Raw genomic sequence first — 17948 nt, 5'->3', positions numbered from 1 at the left:
TTTTTTTTTTTTTTTTTCAGCAATATTCAGCGTTCAACCAAACACTGTGTGGTGAATCAAAAATAAAACACTATCTATTGTAAATTACTTTCATGGGCCGTGTTTACCGCGATCTACCACATAATGAACAGGAGAGGAATTTACAGAAGAGAGGAACGAAAGAATCAACATCTCTGCAAATAGACCTGTATATGATCAGCGATATGGGTGGACTTCCTGGCTCCTTCACCGCTCAAGAATGTGTTGGTCCATCTGACACTCTTTGCATATTGTCTGTTGATTCCATTAATTGAAGGAGGAGCATTTTGGAAGTATTTTTTTTGACAGGGGAGGCAACTGACAAAACTAGTGGAAATTCTAAAACTACTACTCTGCCAACATCTACCTTGCCCCATGAAGACCACATTAGAAACCAACTGAAGCAATGAGGTTTCATCTGAGGTTTTACCTGCATTACCTGGTTCTGCTGGGTTTCAGCGGTGTAATTTCGATTTATGGCCCAAACCAGAGGGCCCAGAAGACAGGTGACATACTGCTAGGGGGGCTTTTCCCAATACACTTTGGAGTGGCATCCAAAGACCAAGATCTTGCAGCGAGGCCAGAGTCAACTGAGTGTGTCAGGTATAAACACAACATGGTCAAATTCTCTAAATGTGGTTTAAACTTTTAGATATAGATATACTTTTTTATACTTGGTTAGTGTTTGGTAAATTTAGTAAATGTGTGTAAATTTAGCTTGTCACACAGTTGTGTGTGTATATTTATTTTGTATTTGGGGGATTTTTTTTTTCTCCAGCCACTCTTAAAGACAAACAATGATCAAGTAATGCAATGAATTAAACAAGAAATTAGTAGTAAGAAATAGTATTTTATTGTAAATAAACAACAATCTTTGTTTTGCAGTGTGTGTCTTTTTCTAAAAGCCATGTTTTTGTTGTGTCAAATTAAATATGTTGTAGCACTAGTCCTTTTGTTTAAATTGACTAAATTATGAACATGACCTAAACAAAGTGTGAGTCCTAACAGACCATTTCTTTTCTACACTTTCTTTTTCAGATATAACTTTCGTGGATTCCGTTGGCTACAGTCTATGATCTTTGCTATAGAAGAAATCAACAACAGCTCTACTCTACTTCCAAACATCACGCTTGGCTACCGTATATTTGACACATGTAACACTGTCTCGAAAGCCCTGGAGGCATCGCTGAGCTTTGTTGCACAGAATAAGATTGATTCACTCAACTTGGACGAGTTCTGTAACTGCACAGGGAACATCCCATCAACCATTGCAGTGGTTGGGGCTTCTGGATCTGCAGTATCTACAGCCGTGGCTGATCTTCTGGGCCTCTTCTACATTCCTCAGGTTGTTTTGCAATTTCAAAATCATCTCTAAATGTATACAAAAACAATTTTTTTAAAGGCAAATTTTGTATTCCAATCATTTTACCATACTTCCCAATGTGATCAATCACAGTACTGTTGTTTTGTATTGCAATCACAGTATTGTTTTGTTTTACAAGTTTGTTGAAATGTTATAGTTACATATGCAAATGAGATTTTTAAATTTAAACATTTTTGCATACATTTTCAGAACAAAAGTCTGAACACTGGATAAAGCCTGGTTCAAAGTTCTTGCTTAATTTAAATTTACAAAGGGGATTTTGGATAAAACTTCTAATAATCATTCTAATAATAATAATAATAACAATACTTTCACCTATGCTACTTGCTTTTGTTTGTTTGTTTGTTTTGTCCTCTTTGTAGCTTGACAGACATAGTCACTGTGAGCTGTCATTTTAAGTGCTGCATGAAAAAAATTCTTAAAGTTGTTGCTCTCCTCCACTGTTTTTCAGATCAGCTATGCTTCATCCAGTCGACTTTTGAGCAACAAGAATCAGTACAAATCATTCATGAGGACTATCCCCACAGATGAGTATCAGGCTATTGCCATGGCTGCCATCATTGACCACTTCCAGTGGAACTGGGTGATTGCCATCGCCTCTGATGACGAGTATGGCCGTCCAGGTATTGAAAAGTTTGAGAACGAAATGTTTCACAGGGACATCTGCATTGATCTTAATATTTTAATTTCACAATACATCGACGAAGCTGAGATTCGCAGCCTGGCAGACCGTATCGAAAACTCGACCGCTAAAGTCATCGCCGTGTTTGCTAGTGGACCGGACGTCGAGCCACTCATTAAAGAGATGGTGAGGCGAAACGTCACAGACCGTGTCTGGTTGGCGAGTGAGGCGTGGGCCAGCTCTAGCCTGGTTGCCAAGCCAGAGTACCTTGATGTCATGGGAGGAACGATCGGCTTTGCGCTGAGGGCTGGTCATATACCCGGCTTTAAAGAATTCTTACAGCAAGTGCATCCAAAAAAGTCCAGCCATAATGAATTTGTGAGGGAATTTTGGGAGGAGACTTTTAACTGTTACCTAGAAGATAGTCCAAGGAATGAGGACAGTGAAAATGGCAGTACAAGTTTCAGACCTCTGTGTACTGGTGAAGAAGACATTGCAAGTGTGGAGACGCCGTACCTGGACTACACGCACCTAAGGATTTCTTACAACGTGTATGTAGCTGTTTATGCCATAGCACAAGCACTTCAGGACATACTTACCTGCACACCTGGAAAAGGACTGTTTGCTAATGGCTCTTGTGCAGACATTAGGAAAGTTGAAGCATGGCAGGTGGGTTACTTATCATGCTACATACAGTGATGGAAAAAAATAGTCTATAATTTTAATGGTGGGGTTATTTGAACAGTGAGAGACAGAAAAAATCCAGAAAAATGCATTTCAAAAAAGTTATAAATTGATTTGCATCTTAATGAGTGAAATATGTGTTTGACCCCTTTGCAAAACCCTTATTGGCAATCACAGAGATCAGACGTTTCTTGTAGTTGGCCACCAGGTTTGCACACATCTCAGGAGGGATTTTGTCCCACTCCTCTTTGCAGATCCTCTCCCTGTCATTCAAGATTTCTAGGCTGATGTTTGGCAACTCAAACCTTCAGCTCCTTCCACAGATTTTCTATGGGATTAGTGTCTGGAGACTGGCTAGGCCACTCCAGGACCTTAATGTGCTTCTTCTTGAGCCACTCCTTTGTTGCCTTGGCCATGTGTTTTGAGTCAGTGTCATGCTGGAATACCCATCCACGACCCATTTTCAATGAGGGAAGGAGGTTCTCACCCAAGATTTGATGGTACATGGCCTTGTCCAAAGGCCTGCTTAATGTGGTGCAGTTGTCCTGTCCCCTTAGCTGAAAAACACCCCCAAAGCATTATGTTTCCACTTCCATGTTTGACGGTGGGGATGGTGTTCTTGGGGTCATAGGCAGCATTCCTCCTTCTCCTCCAAACATGGTGAGTTGATGCCAAAGAGCTTGATTTTGGTCTCATCTGACCACAACACTTGACCCAGTTCTCCTCTGAATCATTCAGATGTTCATTGGCAAACTTCAGATGGGAACTTTGTGGGTGCTGCAGACTACGCCGTCCTTCACGGCGTAGTGTGTTACCAATTGTTTTCTTGGTGACTATGGTCCCAGCTTCCTTGAGATCATTGACAAGATCCTCCCGTGTAGTTCTAGGCTGATTCCCTACCGTTCTCATGATCACTGAAACGCCACGAAGTGAGATCTTGCATGAAGCCCCAGACCAAGAGAGACTGACAGTTAATTTTTGTTTCTTCTATTTGTGAATAATCACACCAATTGTTGTCAACTTCTCACCAAGTTGTTTGGCGATGGTTTTGTAGCCTATTCCAGCCTTGTGTAGGTCTGCAATCTTGTCCCTGATATCCTTGGACAGCTCTTTGGTCTTGGCCAAGGTGGAGAGTTTGTTACCTGTATAAAATTCAGTTCTATTTAAATGTATTTGTATAGCGCCTTTCACGATACATATCGTTGCAAAGCAACTTTACAGCAAATTAAAGTTTTTACAATATATTTAGTTGTAGCTTACTAGTGGTGACTATGTCAAGTTGATGTACATATGGCAGAGATGTATGGTAAAGATCAATTAATGACATTATCAAACATACAAAGAACACTATAAATTAGTAGCAAAATTCGGTAGTGCTGTATGTTGTTTAAAGGTTGGCATCATCTGAAGTCCTCTGAGGGGTTGACATCATCTCTTCTTAAGTGTTCTGGATCCAGAATTAAGCTTGTGAATCCCTAGTTACCACGGGATGTCAATCCCATGGCAGAAACAGACAACAAATAGGAACATAATTAGTGTAGCTGCTGTTCAAACCAAGCAAAGAAAGATTTGTTCAACCAGAGCTAAAAGATTAATAATGAACATTTGATCAGATATAACTGCAGGAAAAGTTTATGAGATGCATTATTTGAATGCTTGGCTAAAAAGATGTGTCTTTAATCTAGATTTAAACAGAGAGAGTGTGTCTGAACCCCAAACGTTATCTGGAAGGCTGTTCCAGATTTGGGAGCCAAATGCAAAAAAGCTCTACGTCTTTTAGTGGACTTTGCTATCCTAGGAACTACCAAAAGTCCAGAATTTTGTGACCTTAGAGAGCGTGATGGATTGTAGCGTGGTAGAAGAATAGCTAGGTACACAGGAGCTAAACCGTTAAGGGCCTTATAGGTAAGAAGTAATATTTTTTTAGCTGATGCGGAACCTAATAGGTAGCCAGTGCAGAGACTTTAAAATTGGGGTAATATGATCATATTTTCTTGACCTGGTAAGGACTCTAGCAGTTGCATTTTGGACTATCTGTAGCTTGTTTATTGAAGATGCAGGACAAACACCTAGTAGTGCATTACAATAGTCCAGTCTAGAGGTCATGAATGCGTGAACTAGCTTTTCTGCATCAGAAACAGGTAACGTTTCGTAGCTTGGCAATGTTTCTTAGATGGAAGTATGTTGTTTTTGTAACATGAGTAATATGATTTTCATAAGATAAGTTGCTGTCTAATATAACACCCAGGCTTTTGACTGTTGTGGAAGTAACAGTACATCTGTCTAGTTGTAGATTGTAAGTCAAGACATTCTGTGTACTGTTTTTTTAGGTCCAATAAGTAAAATCTCTGTCTTATCTGAATTAAATAGGCGAAAATTATTGGTCATCCAATCTTTTACATTTTTAGTGCACTCTGTTAACTTCGATAATTTAGAAGTTTCATCTGGTTGTGTTGAGATATATAGTTGAGTATCACCAGCATAACAATGGAAACTAATCCCGTATATTCTAATAATATTACCAAGGGGCAGCATGTATATTGAAAATAGCAGAAGACCTAGGACAGATCCTTGTGGCACTCCATACTTTACTGGTGATAATAGAGACTCCCCAGTTAGATGAACAAAGTGGTTGCGATTGGACAGGTAGGATCTAAACCATCTTAAAGCCTGCCCTTGGATACCCAAGGGCTCATGATCCATAGTGTCAAACGCAGCACTAAGATCAAGTAAAACTAGCAATGAGATGCAGCCTTGGTCAGATGCAAGAAGCAAGTCATTAGTGATTTTAACAAGTGCGGTTTCTGTGCTATGATGGGGCCTGAAACCTGACTGAAATTCTTCATAGATATCATGTTTTTGCAAGAAGGAGCACAGTTGAGCAGATACAACTTTTTCTAAAATTTTAGACATAAACGGAAGGTTAGAAATGGGTCTGTAATTTGCCAGTTGACTAGGGTCTAGTTGTGGTTTCTTAATAAGAGGCTTTATAACTGGCAGCTTGAATGGTTTTGGGATGTGACCTAAAGATAACGATGAGTTAATAATACTGAGAAGCGGTTCTTCCACTACAGGTAACAGTTCTTTCAGTAATTTAGTGGGTACAGGATCTAATAGGCATGTTGTTGGCACCTAGAAGCCAGAAATCTTGCTGATTGATAGGGGATCAAATTCGTATTTCACTTACTAAAATGCAAATCAATTTATAACTTTTTTTAAATGCGTTTTTCTGGATATTTTTGTTGTTATTCTGTCTCTCACTGTTCAAATAAACCTACCATTATAGTTATAGACTGACCATTTCTTTGTCAGTGGTCAAATGTACAATATCAGCAGGGAATAACATATGTTTTTGTATATATATTTGTAAGCTACACAAGAATGTCCTGCTGCAGTATTCCAGAAGGTTCCCTTCTGATCTTCTTAAATGTCTATAATGTTAGTGAAATGACATTCACATGCCTCTTTTTATTTTAAAAGGTTCTGAAACAACTGAGACACCTCAATTTCATAAACAGCATAGGGGAGAGGGTGCGCTTTGACAATGGCAGTGAGCTCTCAGCAAATTATACCATCATAAACTGGCATCGATCACCTGAGGATGGTTCTGTCGTATTTAAGGAGGTTGGTTATTACAGCGTACATAACAAGAACGGAGCCAAACTTTCCATCGACAAGACAAAAATGCTGTGGAATGGTCGTCTAACTGAGGTGAGTAAGAATAGAACATACGGTATCCAGATTCTTGGCTTTTAAGCCTGGGACACACCAAGCCAACAGTTGGCCGTTCTTTCTTCATCCACAAAAAAAGACCTAGGGCTGACAACGCCAGTGCCATTTGCAACTTAGCTGACATGATTAAAAAAGCCACAGTTCTAGCTCTTCTGGATTCCCTGTTTGAATGCCGAATACAGACAACTGCCACCTGCTGCTATGAGAAAGTTACATTCCCCCATGCAAGTGCATCAGCTGTAGTCTGTCCGGTGTGTCCTAGTGCAGTGGTTCTCAACTCCAGTCCTCAAAGCCGACTGCTCTGCATATTTTGTATGTCTCACTTATTTAATGCACCTGATTCAGATCATCAGCTCATTAGGAAAAGATCAATGAACTGAATGGAGTGTGTCAAATTCAGAAACATACAAAATATGCAAAGCAGTAGACTGGAGTTGAGAACGCAGGCGATGGTGATGCCACAGTCGACTTTGCTCATGGTTCATTCACACAGGGCGTCAGCATTACCGCTTCTCATTTAATTTGACATCATGCGTTGCTGAACTAAATTGTCAGTCCATTGCATCACACCACTGCCATTATTTGCAGCAGAAATGGAAAAAATGTCAACTTATGCAGATGCTTGCCAGCTGCTTTTGTGCAACACCGAAAAAGTAAAGTGATTGGCTGTTGTCACTATGACAGTTGTGTCAGCACCAAGTTTCAGGTACGCCCTCCGTCGAGCGTTAACGCCCTATATGTGAATGTACAGTCAGCACTAGTTCTTTGGCATAGCCTAACGATCATTAAAGAGATCCTATTATGCTCTAAGAAAGACTTGATTTGTTTAATGGGGTGTTCTAGAATAGGTTTTCATGCTTGATTGTTTCAAAAATTCATTATTTTCACACATTTTACATAATTGCAGTACTTCTCTTCCCAATCTGTCTCATACAGCCTTGTTTCGATGAAGCCTTTCCTTCTGAAATATGAAATGTGCTCTGATTGGTTAACTGGCCCTGTGTGTTGTGATTGGTCAAAGACTATAGAATACCCAAGACTTGTCACTTGTATAGGTTTGAATGGGGAAAGATCCAATGCTCATTATGGCCGCAAAGCCCCGCCTTCTTAATTAAAGAGGCAATCATTGATTAGTAAAGTCAGCATGTCACTGCAGCTGCTGTTAAAAGTCCCGGCTGCTCTAGAAACAGTCAGCGTTCTGAGATGTGCACTCAGTACTGCGCATGCGCACTGGCTGATCTGACCTGAAAAATAATAAAAAAATTTTTTTTTAATGCTATTGGAGCATAAGGAACAATATTAATGAGGCAGTCCTTGTCAGATTTCACTAGTGATTTCAAATATGAAATTTAATCGAAAGCTTGACAGTTTTGGAGAATTTGATGTTTCCCCATTCGAACAAATTGTAGCTGCACTTGCCTGCAGAGGCGTTTCAAAGATGGCCACCGAGTGAAATGACTTGCCTTAAAGGGACTTTGTTAGAGTGTGTTCTGGAATTGTCTAGCCCCTTGCCATAACTGTGAATTTCATCTGCTCAGCTATAAATGCACATTATAGTCCAAACAAGCCATTTGTCATAGTTCTTGAAAAGGGTTTTCTGAATATCTTACTTTGGAGTGCATGTTGTAACCTTACAAATCTTTTTTTCAAACAGGAACATTACACACCAACTTAAGTAAAAAAAATAAAAATAATAATAATAATAGGACCCCTTTAACTAATGAGGATCACATCCTAATCCAGTCAGTTACAGCCAAATTGCAACATCAAATATAACAACTTGTATAGCATGAGACAATACATTGTTTCCCTTTTCTTTTCCAGGTACCATTTTCCAACTGCAGTGAGGAGTGTGAACCTGGAACCAGAAAAGGAATTATTGATGGCAAACCCACATGCTGCTTCGAGTGTACAGAGTGCTCGGACGGGGAGTACAGTGATCATAAAGGTTAGCAAATGTATGAATTAGCAGCTTAATATCTATAAGAAGCCTGTCAACCCTTTGTTGCTGGTAGACAATGCTGGCAAGAGACGGTATCAAAAATACTTAAGTCAAGATTTAGAGCAGAGGTGTCCGATCCTGCTCCTGGAGGACCACTTTTTAAGCAGAGTTCTTCTCTAGTCCTAATAGACCATATGCATAATTACTTCCTTGTTTTAGACAAGCCAGCTCAGTCATTTCCAGTCAACAGTACTGTGCCATGAGAAGAGTGCCCTTTGCTCGTTTTTTTCTACATAATCCATTGACAATTCAAAGGAAAAATTTGTTTGTCTAAGAGGACCGTTTCAAGAATGACAAATGCAAGTGGCAAAAAATTATGCGAGTTAATCAGCTAAATATGCTGCAAGTCATTGTTATGATTGACAGTAATAACAGCACTAAACACCTGACAAGCCGATGTCAAAAATAGAGCTGTGCATTAAATCAATCAGACTCATTTCAGAGTAACAAAACTACAGCAGTAACAAGTTTGTAATGGCTGAATATAGGCTATTTAATAGCGTTAACAGTTCAAGATAAAACTTTAAAAATGTAGTTATTAAATTAAATCTTTCAAATTCATATTGAATGCATTAATTTAATACCTTATTGAAATTGTAGCAAACTATATATGTATTTACATAATTCACCCTTGTAGGCCGTCGGTGTCTGGGCTTATTTATTTATTTATTTATTTTAATGACTTTCTACACTATATACTTTAGTGTGGTAAAAGTACTAAAATTTGTTATAATAGTAATTTTATAATAAATCGAAAAGCAAGACTTGAAAGAACTAGGGAGTTGAAATGGCAGCTGCAGGCAATGAGTGATCCTCTACTGCCATATTCTGGTAATTTCATGTAGTTTTCATCTTAAAAAGTCTTTGTTTTCCATGAGAAGACATTTTTTCATATCATCTTTATGAATGAAAAGAGAAAGTGAATTTTACTGCACAGCTGTAGAGTTGAAAAATAATAAAGGTTTAAAAATATTATAAGATATTACAAATGTGTTCATGACTATGAAGGCAAGGTATTGATTATCAAGAGTACTATTATGATGTCGTCAAAGAGCTAGCATTGCAAGCTAGCTAACGTTAGCCTTAACAGTTATGATAGTGTTTAGCTGTCAGCATTAAAATGTACAACTACTTGTCTAGGTACTCTCCTGGGATTACCAGGCTCGGCATTTAAATTACATGTTGTTAAATAACATGAAACTGACTGTTAATGCTGCTATCATTATTTACGATGTTGAAATGATTATTTTTTCTCAGTTTCTGATAAGAATAATGCAGGAGAGGGTTCTGTGAGAGTCTCAAGAGTCTCTATCTATATATAGCACATATAAAATGAGCCATTCACCGGAGGTTTACGAGCTGGCTTATCATTATGCGGAAGTTCTAAAGAATGCTCAGTCCATATGGCCAATTAAACAGGATTCTGTTTACTGCACTTCTCATTCATTTCTGTGGTATCCTGTCATAACAGCATTTCAGTGATGTCAGGACTATAATGCAGGCCGGCATCCTGCAGACTCTAGCTCCAACCAGTTCCACCTGCCTGGACATTTCTAGTGAGTCTGAAAACCTGACTAGCTGCTTCAGATGCATTTAATTGTGGGTGAAGCTAAACTCTGCAGGACAGTGACCCTTAAGGAAAAGGTTTGGACACCCCTGCTATAATGATCACTAGAAACTTCTGGGCTGGTGTGTTGAAGCTGAACTCTGTGGGATGAAAGCCCTCCAGGAGTAGGGTTGGTTGCCCTTGGGTGAATGATTACCATCTTGTGGAGTTCAGCTCCAACACTAATCACACGCCTGAACCAGCTAATCAAGGTGTTCAGGATTGCTAGAAAATGACAGGCAGGTGTTGGAGCAGGCTTGTAAAGCCGGGTTCACACTACAGGAGTTTTAAAATCCTAACCGATTATGAAATCTGGTGGCAGCGCACACATAGGGAGTATCTTTGTAGATTATCTTCCCTCAAATCTTGAACATGCACACACTACAAGATTTGAAAATCGTGGCACATCACACACTACAAGATAATATTAAGATTATCATGCCGGAGGGAGCGCCTCACATGGTCACACACAGCAGATAATCATTGACATTTTAGCAATGTTTACAAATTTTAGCTAGTGTGCTAGCAGCGTTCTGTACTCACCCAGTACGTTCAAAGCTGAGGCGATTCCAACCCAGCACTTCTCTTTCACATATACAGTTGTGATACGACGTTTTCGAAACATCATACAGACAGTCGTTTTAATGCAAAAAAAGCAGTTTTCTCCATCTCCACTATCCAGCAGACCGTACAGCAGCTGTTTTACGGTCGCATACTGGCTGTTGTGAAAGTAGGCTACTTCACATAGTCGTCATCATGAAGATTTAAAATCCTAGATATCAAACATGTTTTTGTGGCCCCGATTTGTGATCGGGACGTGCAAGATTCGATCTGTGAACGCCTCACATTACCAGATAATCCGCACCAAACATCGGGACCGATCAAGGTGCTCGACAAGATTTTTGTTCCGATTCTCGGGAGGGGAAAATCGGGGCAAAATTGGGCTAAAAGTCCTGTAGTGTGAGCCCGGCTTTACTTAAGTCTGCAGCAAGGTAGCCCTCCTGTTCTACACCATTTTTTAAATCTTAGTTTTATCTGTTAACATTAGTTAGTGCACTTTGAACTAACATAAAAACGATGAATAACTGCATTTTATTAACCAGCTTTGACACGGATTGACTCTTCTCCTGCCATTGATGGAATTTTCCATTTTCATGTGTTTTTATTACGCATCTTTTGAAAGAGTACAGACTGTCTGAATCAAAACAACGGGAAGAAGCAGAAACACATGATAGCATATGTAAGCAGATGCAGATGTAAAATAATGTGATCATCAAACATTAAACAGCATATAAATCAGAACTACATAACAAATGAAATGAGGATCCAGGAAATGGTACAGGACTGTGCAAGGGTGCTGATGGAAGACATCTGCTCAGTCTACGTTTTGACCAGCATTCTGAATCTGATCCAGATGTAGACTGGGACAAAAATGTGATTTTCTCAGCTTTTTCTGCAAAATGCAGTTGTTGTTTTTTTTTTTTTAATGAAACTAATCCACATTCAAGTGTTGATAAAAATGCATAAAGCTAGAAAGTTTTGTGAAAATTACGTTAACATGCTGGTAGCAGCAGGCAAAAAATGCTGATGAGAAAAGAGTTAATTAATGTAAAGACTGTATTCCTCACTGTTAAAGGTAGGGTATGTAATTTCGGAGAGGTTAGCAATAACAAACTAGCTTTGAAAGCATAAGATCCCACCCAAAATCATTTTCCAAAGCCACGCCTCCTCCAAAACACATGAACCCGCACAGGCAGACCAGAGGCTTACCAGCAACATGATGAGAGACGGCGTTGATGGAGAGTTGTATGCAACGCAATACAACAATACAACGCAGTACAAAGCACATAATATTACAATAATAACGCCTTCCATTCTCGCTCTGTTCGCAATAGTGTAATGGAACACACTGGTGACGTATCATGTCTGCGCAAAAAAAAAAAAAAAAAAAAAAAAAAAAAAAGGCTTATCTTACTTTGTATTTTTGTCTTGTTTCTAGTCAAAATTTCTAAAAATTCATAAATTAAGATGCAATTACTAGATAAGCTAAATGACATAAGATATTTAGTCTTGTTTCCAGGGGTAAAAAGTGCATTTTGCCCAAAAAAAGTAAAATTATCTGCCAGTGGGAAAAGTATAATACTCTTGTTTAAGAATATTTTACTTACCCCACTGGCAGATAATTTCACTTAATTTAGTAATTTACTTTTTTATTTTTATTTTTATTTTATTTTTTGGAAACAAGACTAACCCCTGGTTTCACAGACAAGACTTAAGCCTGAAAACTGAAAGAAACTTTCACTGACTGATCTTTAAAATATGTCAGTGCTGTTGTTTTGTCTCAAGGTGGACACCAGTAATGTGTTTTTCTAAGGCACATTTATGAAAATGACTTAAACATCCTAATTTAACTATGGCCAAAATGTATCTTAATTTAAGCACGTTTAGATATTTATAAACAAGACAGAACACTAAGTAAGATAAGCCTTTTTATTTTTTTGCAGTGGGTATGCAGTGGTATGCAAATACATATGTTGACAGGCAGGTAGGACAGCCAATCGTAGCCCTCAGACTGAGGAATATGATTGGACAAACATTTTATGGTCCTACACCTTCCACAGATTATATAAATACATTTAGACCACCCCTAATCTGTTTATCCAACATACAAGGGATGTAACAGAAACAATGACTAATGTTGAGATTTGAGTTCTTATTGTAGAACTGAGTGTTTATATATTCTTATTCTTTCCTGTTTCTTGTCTTCTCTCCACAGATGCCAGTGTTTGCTCTAAATGCCCAAACAACTCCTGGTCTAACGGCAATCACACATCCTGCTTTCTAAAGGAGATTGAGTTTCTGTCTTGGACTGAACCATTCGGGATCGCTTTGGCCTTATTTGCAGTTCTCGGGGTTCTGTTAACAGCTTTTGTGTTGGGAGTTTTTGTGCAATTCCATGACACTCCAATCGTGAAAGCGTCAAACCGAGAGCTGTCGTTTCTTCTGCTTTTCTCACTCATCTGTTGTTTCTCCAGCTCTCTTATATTCATCGGTGAGCCGCAGGACTGGATGTGCCGCTTACGGCAACCAGCTTTTGGAATCAGCTTTGTGTTATGCATCTCTTGCATTCTAGTTAAAACCAATCGGGTCCTGCTGGTGTTTGAAGCCAAAATCCCCACCAGCCTCCACCGTAAATGGTGGGGACTGAACCTGCAGTTCCTACTGGTGTTCCTGTTCACATTTGTGCAGGTGATGATCTGCGTCGTTTGGTTGTACAACGCTCCACCGGGGAGTTACAAGAACTATAACATTGACGAGATCATCATTATCACCTGTAACGAGGGATCCATGATGGCGTTGGGGTTTCTCATCGGTTACACGTGCCTGCTGGCGGCCGTTTGTTTCTTCTTTGCGTTCAAGTCTCGGAAACTTCCCGAAAACTTCACCGAGGCCAAGTTCATAACATTTAGCATGCTCATTTTCTTCATCGTTTGGATCTCCTTCATCCCTGCATACTTCAGCACGTATGGCAAATTTGTCTCGGCGGTTGAGGTCATCGCCATTCTGGCTTCCAGCTTTAGTTTGCTAGCCTGTATCTTTTTCAACAAGGTCTACATCATTCTCTTAAAACCATCCAGGAACACGATTGAGGAGGTTCGTTGTAGCACAGCAGCTCACGCCTTCAAAGCGGCCGCGAAGGCAACGCTACGGCACAGCTCTGCCTCCAGGAAGAGGTCAAGCAGTGTGGGTGGCTCCTCTGCCTCCTCGCCCTCTTCGTCTATCAGCCTGAAGACCAATGGGAACGAAACGGAGTCCCCCTCCACACGGAGACATAGTCACAAACCAAGGGTGAGCTTCGGAAGCGGAACAGTCAGTCTCTCCTTAAGCTTTGAGGAAGCTCGAAAGAACTCAGTCAAATGAGGACACAGACTGGTTTGCGAATGATTGTACTTCCACTGTAATGCAAACCTCGTTTTTGGTTTAAGGATATGGTTGGTTTTGTAATCAGTGGTGGCTGTTTCCGTTATTTTCTCCAAAGCAAGCTCCGCTAAATAGGAGAACAGCCAGAACCCCTCCCAGTCTTCAGGCACGGACTAATCTCTGTCAACAACACACAGACTTGCCATAACTTATGGACACAAAAGAGTCATTTGCGTTTAGCACAGCATTCTTTCATAGACACTTATTAGGTCACTCTGTTTAAGGCATCTGCTAAATGCCTTAAATGTAACACAGAAGCAGATAAATAAAACAAAAACACCTGATTTATGTCCAATGTGATTTCTAGTTCCTTGATAATAGTTTTACTAGTTCAAAGAAGAGCTTACAAGTAAAAATGGGAAAGTGACAAAGCCTACAATCCAACTTGTATCTACATCAGACTTCAAAGGATTTCAAAGGATTTGAAACGGGTCCAGAGATGGCTTTTTATTACTCAACAAGCAGGTAAGATAGCTGTTGATCACAGGCTCTATTTGACTGTAATCTCTTCTTTGAACAAGGTTTCTTTGATTTAAGAACAGATGACTCCTCACGTGGTTGCCGTTTTGAATGATCCATTGTGTTAACAATATTGCTCATAAGTAATGGCTACACGCTGTCAGAACTAACACACCTCTCACTGCACAACTGTAATTGTAACCTTATAAATAATAGGTTTCATTTTCATATAAAAAAAATACTATTTATATAATATATCATATAAAACAATAGCTAGTTCATTTGTTACTAATCTGTTACATATAAAGAGATGATTGTGTTTTACTAGACACTCTTGCCTGTGTCACATTTTTGGTCTTGATATCCAAATACTAGTCAACAGAAAGTAAATTCTTCTTTCAGTCCAAGAGGCAAACGAAACAGGAAACAAAGAGGTGGTAAAATGAGCAAATAACTTTGTTGTTACTCAGTCTGATTTCATGTGATCAGCGCAAGTTCGACAAGGGTTATACTAAAGCACAAGGAATGGAAAATTACTACTTCGCAACAGAGAAAGTGTACATAACAGATGTATGTTTGCGCTGTTTAATCGAGTAGATCAGTTGACTAAAAATCTCTTCAGATGCCATAAATCTCACAGACACAAATTTTCAGATGTAAAGTCAAGATTAATAAATGTATAACCATTCAATGTATGCGTTGAAATGAGAAGGGGGAGGAGGGGTTGATTGCTTACGACAGTGGGCCTGTCCCAACACCCAGTATTGAGTATGTGCAGAGTATGTGCATGTGACATTTTAAATATTTGGGTATGATTATGGATTCTAACTTAAAAAACTTAAACTGAAAAAAAACAAGGTCTCTAGAAGTGCTAGATCAAGCTTGATGACCTTAGGGACCAATTACCTAGGGCTAATTACCTAAACTGTTTATTTTTTTTTTTTTTTTTTCTTATTGCCAACAAATATACTATTTACAGGTGATAAATCAAATACAAGATAACCAAGGTCAACAAAGCATACATGACAGCCAACATGATTTGTGTGAGCGTGTGTATGTGTGTGTAAGTGGTGTAACTGAGTGTCGAGGTTGGAAGTATATAAACAAAAGAACAAAAGATCAGACATGACAATAATAGAACACAATAATAATAATAATAATAATAATACAATAGTATTAATAATAACAACAATTGGAGGATGGAGGGTGTGGATGGTAATCATAATAGAAATAGTAGTAGCAATAATAATAATAAATAATATTAATAATAATATTAAATTACCTAAACTCTTAAAGGAGAAGTCCACTTCCATAACAAAGATTCACATATAATGTACTCATCGCCTTGTCATCCAAGATGTTCATGTCTTTCTTCAGTTGTAAAGAAATTACGTTTTTTTGAGGAAAACATTTTTCTCCATATAATGGACTGATATGGTGCCCCGATTTTAAACTTCCAAAATGCAGTTTAAATACGATCCCAAATGTGGTTGTAAACGATCCCAGCTGAGGAAGAAGGGTCTTATCTAGTGAAATTATCAGTTATTTTCATAAAAATAATACAATTTAAATACTTTTTTAATCTCAAACGCTCGTCTTGCCTTGCTCTGTGTATTCTGGCTCAAGACAGTTAGGGTATGTCGAAAAACTCCAATCGTATTTTCTCCCTCAACTTCAAAAATCATTTCAAAACGATCCTGCATTGCAGCAGAAGTACCGACACAGTATTTACAACGTGAACATGTAAAGAAGATCAAACACCCTTAACAAAAAATGTAAAACAGCGATATAGGGTGATTTTGAAGTTGAGGGAGAACATGAGATGGGAGTTTTTCGACATACCCTAACTGACATGAGCTAGAATACACGGAGTTCAAGGAGAGCAAGACGAGCGTTTGACATTAAAAAGTATATACATTGTATTATTTTTATGAAAATAACCGATCATTTTGCTAGATAAGACCCTTCTTTCTCGGCTGGGATCGTTTACAACCGCATTTGTGATCATTTGAAGCCGCATTTAAACTGCATTTTGGAAGTTCAAAATCAGGGCACCATATCAGTCCATTATATGGAGAAAAATGCTAAAATGTTTTCCTCAAAAAGCATAATTTCTTTACGGCTGAAGAAAGAAAGACATAAACATCTTCGATAACAAGGGGGTGAGTACATTATATGTGAATGGACTGGGAAGTGGACTTCTCCTTTAATACATACAATGATTCTCCCACATTTATCCTATTGTTCTACAAGTTGGTCCCAAAAAGTATAACCAAGTTAAAACCATTACTTATAAACAAGCTGTGAAAATTTTAGCTAAAAGGCTAAGGAGTTATCACCATTGCACTATTATTAAAAAATTATAAATTATTGACGTTTGACAATTTTTATTTATTTACTTTTTTTTTTTTTTTTTTTTTTTTTTTTTTTTTTGCTGATGTGTGTTTGATGTATAAACTAATTCATGATCTTGGACAATATTAGAGGGAGACTAGGTCATCAGTTGAAGGTGGCTGTTTGACTAAATTTAAGAAAACTGTTTTTGGACAGTCAGCTGCTAAAGTGTGTGCATAAGACTGTTCCAGGACTGCAAAACTCAGTGCCCTTAATGCACACTAAATCCACGCTATTCGGAGCACTACTGAGGCTAAGATTATCCTATCATACACCATTTTCTGGAAATAAAATCATGAGACTTTTTTGCCAGGACCTTGCACGATGTTGTGGAAACCTTTACAGTGTAATTTAAATAGTAATACTAATTTGATATTACATAAAATTTGGTAGTAAAACCGTATTTTGTGAAACATCTGCAACTGCTTTTTATCACTTAAATAGAAGCACCAATTAAATTGTGTTTTCTGTTATGGACTACTAAAAATCTTGTTTATTTATAAATGCAAGGTTTACAAAAAAAAAAAAAAAATCAAGACATGGGACAAATTTGTCCCATCAGGTAATGAAAAGTTCTACACACATTTGTGACCCTGGACCACAAAACCAGTCTTAAGTCGCTGGGGTTTATTTGTAGCAATAGCCAAAAATACATTGTATGGGTCAAAATTATTGATTTTTTTTTTTTTTTTTTTATGGCAAAAATCATTAGGAAATTAAGTAAAGATCATGTTCCATAAAGATATTTGGTAAAATTCCTACTGTAAATGTATGAAAACCTAAGTTTTGATTAGTCATATACATTGTCAAGAACATTATTTAAAGAACTTTAAAGGCAGTTTTCTCAATATTTTGATTTTTTTGCACCTCCAGATTCCTGATATTTAAATAGTTGTATCTCAGCCAAATTGTCCTATCCTAACAAACCATACATCAATGGAAAGCTTATTTATTCAGCTTTCATATGATGTATGAAGCTCGATTTTGAAAAAAAAAAATGACCCTTAATGACTGGTTTTGTGATCCAGGGTCACATTTGTGGTCTTCATGCCCACTTTAACACTTT

At 38.2% G+C, this 17948-nt stretch overlaps 1 protein-coding gene across 2 annotated transcripts; it reads left to right on the top strand.

Annotated features, from left to right (window-relative positions):
- Positions 1–283: 283 nt before the first annotated feature.
- On the top strand, positions 284–14355 carry casr (calcium-sensing receptor). 2 transcript variants are annotated; one of them, XM_051110980.1, is made up of 6 exons: positions 284–621; positions 1057–1363; positions 1854–2693; positions 6189–6419; positions 8265–8388; positions 12825–14355. In XM_051110980.1, the coding sequence occupies exons 1-6, from the start codon at positions 425–427 to the stop codon at positions 13967–13969; spliced, it is 2844 nt and encodes a 947-aa protein (XP_050966937.1). In that variant the 5' UTR covers positions 284–424; the 3' UTR covers positions 13970–14355. The 2 variants fall into 2 exon arrangements, with proteins under 2 accessions (XP_050966937.1, XP_050966936.1); XM_051110979.1 differs by having other exon boundaries at positions 8235–8388.
- Positions 14356–17948: the final 3593 nt, after the last annotated feature.

The sequence above is a fragment of the Labeo rohita genome, chromosome 5, assembly GCF_022985175.1.
Source record: "Labeo rohita strain BAU-BD-2019 chromosome 5, IGBB_LRoh.1.0, whole genome shotgun sequence".
Classification (NCBI taxonomy): domain Eukaryota; kingdom Metazoa; phylum Chordata; class Actinopteri; order Cypriniformes; family Cyprinidae; genus Labeo; species Labeo rohita.
The sequence above is the reverse complement of the archived record's forward strand: the minus strand, read 5'-3'. Positions and strand labels throughout refer to the sequence as shown.